The sequence below is a fragment of the Corvus brachyrhynchos genome, unplaced genomic scaffold (assembly GCF_000691975.1).
Source record: "Corvus brachyrhynchos isolate BGI_N302 unplaced genomic scaffold, ASM69197v1 scaffold65, whole genome shotgun sequence".
NCBI lineage: Eukaryota > Metazoa > Chordata > Aves > Passeriformes > Corvidae > Corvus > Corvus brachyrhynchos.
In genome coordinates, this window is record NW_008238365.1 from 3,433,860 (window position 1) to 3,437,537 (window position 3,678).

The following is a 3,678-nucleotide window of genomic DNA, read 5'->3' on the forward strand; positions in this document are numbered from 1 at the left end:
CCCCGGCCCGCGGTGGCCACTCCAGGCTGGACTGGGCGGGACAGGCTCAGTGGCTGACTCAGGGCACTGGGCCTTGGGGCAGGACAGGGTTTGGCGTCCCATGGGGCCACTCAGGGCCGCTGCTCCGTGGGCCTGGCCCCTCCCACTCCTGTACATCTCCCAGAGCACATCAGCACCCCAAAATCCCCCATCCCACCCATCCCTTCCCTGTGGGGTCGCTGGGCTGTCATATGAAGTTTTATTGCCGACATGCAGGAGTAGTTCCGATGTAGTACAAAAATAACGTCTTTATACAAATTTTTTTCCTCTTTTTTTTTTTTTTTTCTTTTCTTTTTTTCCTTACAACAGGCTCTGTCCCGCCGCGGCCCTGTGGCCCCCCGTGCCCCCTGCACCACCCCCTTCCAGTTTGCCTTAGCACAAGTGGATTGACCAGTGCTGCCACTGCAGGATCCTGGTGTGATACAGCCTCAGGGAGTCCCAGAATATTGCTTTTTGCTTTAACATTGGGGAAAAACAGTAAAAATAAAGAGGTGGGGACAAGGCAGGAGAGAACCAGAAGGAGAGAGCAGGGCCCTAGTGGGGTGCTCAGGGGATCCCTGCCCTGCTGCTGGTGGCACAGGGGGTGATGGGTCCACATCAGAGGGTGCCGGGACAGACCCACCATCTTCAAAATAAATAAGGCAAAAGAGTTGGGGCTACTGGCTCAGCTGGGGCGGTGCAGGGAGCTGGTCTGTGTTAGTGTTCACGAGGCCCTGCCTGGCCACAGGGCCTTGGCGAGGCGCAGGCAGGACGTAATGCCCGACGTGGCCAGGGAGGTTCAGGTCTAGCCCCCTGTCCCCACAAAGCCACGGCTGGGGTGGCCCAGCTTAGACCCTGTCCCCTTCCCCAGCCCGGGGCAAGAGAAGGCAACAACACGCTACAAACATCTGCTACTCGCTCCCTGCCCATGCCCAGTGTGCTGCAAGAGCTGGGCCCAGAGAGCAGTGCAGCCCCAAAAAGCAGCCCCCAGCTCCAACCCTCCCTGCTCACAGGCCGGGCAGGAGGGTGATGCCATGGCTGGGAACAGCCAGGAGCAGGGAAAACTGAAGAAGCTGCTGCCTTGAGCAGGAGCCCTGGCCAGGGCACTGGGAGCCCTGGGAGCTCTGTGTGAGAACAGTTCATCTGGCAAGACAGGCATCCAGTTCATAAATGAGGCTCAGAAACAATCGTTCCTGTTCTCAGCACAGGCCAAAGCTCTTCCAGTGGCACCAGATGACAAGCCAGGATGTCCTTTTCCCCTGCCTTGGCATGAAGGCAGAGGCAGCCCCAGGTTTGGGCTGGGATGGCAAGAAAAGCTGGGAACAAATACAGTAGAGACTTCAGCCAGCCCCCTCCTACCTCTAGGCAGATTATTTTGGGAAGCTTTTCACATTATAACTCATATATTACATCTGTACCACAACTGAGAGGGGGAAATGCTAAATCAGAATTAATGCAACTGTAACTGCACCTGGGATATGCTACTGAAAAATAAGATTAAATCATAGATCCTTATAAACTAAAGGGATCAGTGAGAGGTGGGAAAGAGGGCAGGGGCCCTGGCAGGCCAAGTCCTGTGAAACCTTTGAACTGGGGACAGGATCCGATCCCTGCAGGTGGCACTGCCCAGACGACTCCTCAGCTCCTGCCTGAGGCGGTGGCCGGGCTCTCCGGTCACAATGGTGGCCACACAGGACTGGCCAGCATGGCCAGACCAGGTGGCATTTAAGGACAGAAACAGATTTGATGCAGATGAAGGGAAGTGGGAGGTTTCAAGAAATTCTTCCTTTCGAGAAACCCTGGTAAATCCAAGCTTATTCAAACCACACGGAGCAGGCGCCACGGGCCGGCTCCGCGCTGCACGGCCGTGGCTCTGTGCCAGCAGCTTCACCCTTGGAAGTCTCCTCCTTTCCCACGGGCTTTGCTCGATCCAGAGAACAGCATGGTTAAAAAGACAAGAGAGGTAGATTACAGTCATGATTAAAAGCAGATTAGTCATCTAGGCTTCGATTTTAAAAAACAGATTCCAGAAGATGCCAAGAAGTTGCTGCTTCCAAAACTAGCTTTTCCAAAAGTCTTCTCCCTCCGGAGCGGGTGTGAGTGTGTGTCCCTGGACAGAGCTTGGGATTGCTACATTATTCCCCGTCGTGGGACACCGGTATTGCTGTAGGCTGGAGCAGGCGAGGTGAGGGCAGGCTGCAGGGTGGTGCTCGTGCTCTCGGGGCGTGGGAAGCTACTTCCGGAGGTACCTCTGGGCCAGGATGGCCGCGTCCAAAGGGTTCATGGGCTGCGCGTCGTGGCCCAGGCGCCGCACCGGCGGGATGTTCCCGAACTGCCGCTTCTGCAGAAAGCTCTTGGCCTCATGCAAGGTGTTCTTCTCCTCAGCCAAGAGCAGCTGCTGTCTCATGTAGTTCTCGAACTCGTACTGGGAGCACTCCTCCGTCACCTTCACCTGCAGAGACCGACCTGTCAGAGCCATACCCGGCAGCCCCATGGCTACCACGGGATAACCGGGGTCCTAATGCAGGGATGGGACCTGCTTCTGGGCACGCAGGCAGGACTCCTTGTGAGCCAGCAGTGCCACCAGGATACAGCTCTGGCCACCACAGTAGTTCTGTCCTGACATGGCTCAACCCAACCCTGCCAGCATTGAGGCTGCAGCTGCCTGACCCCTGTCCCTATGGCACCGCCACAGATCCTGCACGGCTGTCCCCGGGCAGCCAGGCCACGGCCGGCACTTCTAGCATGAAACATGCCAGCAGGAAAACAGGATGTTTGCTCCCATGGCAGAACTCACTGGGAGCCAGAGCCAACACCGCTGCCTCCTCCCAGCATTCCCAGCTGTGTGTGAGGGAGTGAGCGCTGCTGGGAGCGGAGCGAGCTGCTCTCATCAGCTCTGGGGCCGAGCTCACTTCCTGGCAGCTCAGCCAGCTGGATGTGCCTCCTGGTCCCAGCAGCATCGGCCTTTCCTTCCGTTGCACAACATGAGGGACTCAGCTGCATCCTCCCCGCCCTCCCCTTCCCAGCTTAGGGACACAATGGGTGCCATCCATTCCCATTACAGACAGCGGCACGGAAAAGCAGTTCCGTGGAAAGCAGGGAAACCTACCTCCTGGGGGTTTTCGGGATTAGCCACTTGGTCATCTATGTCTGGCACCACTTGCAAAGGGCCGCTCAGTGAGGACATGGACTGCCTGGAGGAGAGCACAGCACTGGGATCCAGAGCATGGCACTGGCTCACCCACCCTCACCCAGCCCCAGGGTGATCCCACTGGCATGGCCATGGCTGCCATAAGCACTTGCACAGCCTCTCCAGCTGTATCCATCAGCACACAGTGGTGGACACATGGGATTTAAAGGCTTAGTGCAGTTCCCAGACCCTCTGGTGAGCTGAGCCAGCCACAGCTGGAACAACACAGCCTGTGGCCAGAGACAGCGTGTCCTGTCTCTCCCCTTGCACATACCAGGACGCTATGATGGAGCTGAGGGAATCCAGCACTTCAGAAGCCGTCAGCCGCTGCTGCGGATCCAGGACCAGCAGTTTCCGGATCAAGCACACAGTGTTTTCCGAGACCCGGCCATCCCTGGGAGAGACAACACCTGGTGAGCCTGGGGTGGGCAGAGTGGCAGCAGGATGAAATGCTGGGAACACAGCCCAGG

At 57.5% G+C, this 3,678-nt stretch overlaps 1 protein-coding gene across 3 annotated transcripts in view; it reads right to left on the bottom strand.

Annotated features, from left to right (window-relative positions):
• Positions 1-1,773: 1,773 nt before the first annotated feature.
• Positions 1,774-3,678, bottom strand: part of STK40 (serine/threonine kinase 40) — a 19,496-nt gene continuing 17,591 nt past the window's right edge. For all 3 annotated transcript variants that reach the window (XM_017736247.1, XM_008635118.2, XM_017736248.1), the window contains exons 10-12: positions 3,483-3,602; positions 3,128-3,212; positions 1,774-2,470 (exon numbers count right to left, since the gene is read on the bottom strand). In XM_017736247.1, the coding sequence (XP_017591736.1) occupies positions 2,252-2,470; positions 3,128-3,212; positions 3,483-3,602 (424 nt within the window). In that variant the 3' untranslated portion in view covers positions 1,774-2,251. The remainder of the gene's footprint in view (positions 2,471-3,127; positions 3,213-3,482; positions 3,603-3,678) is intronic.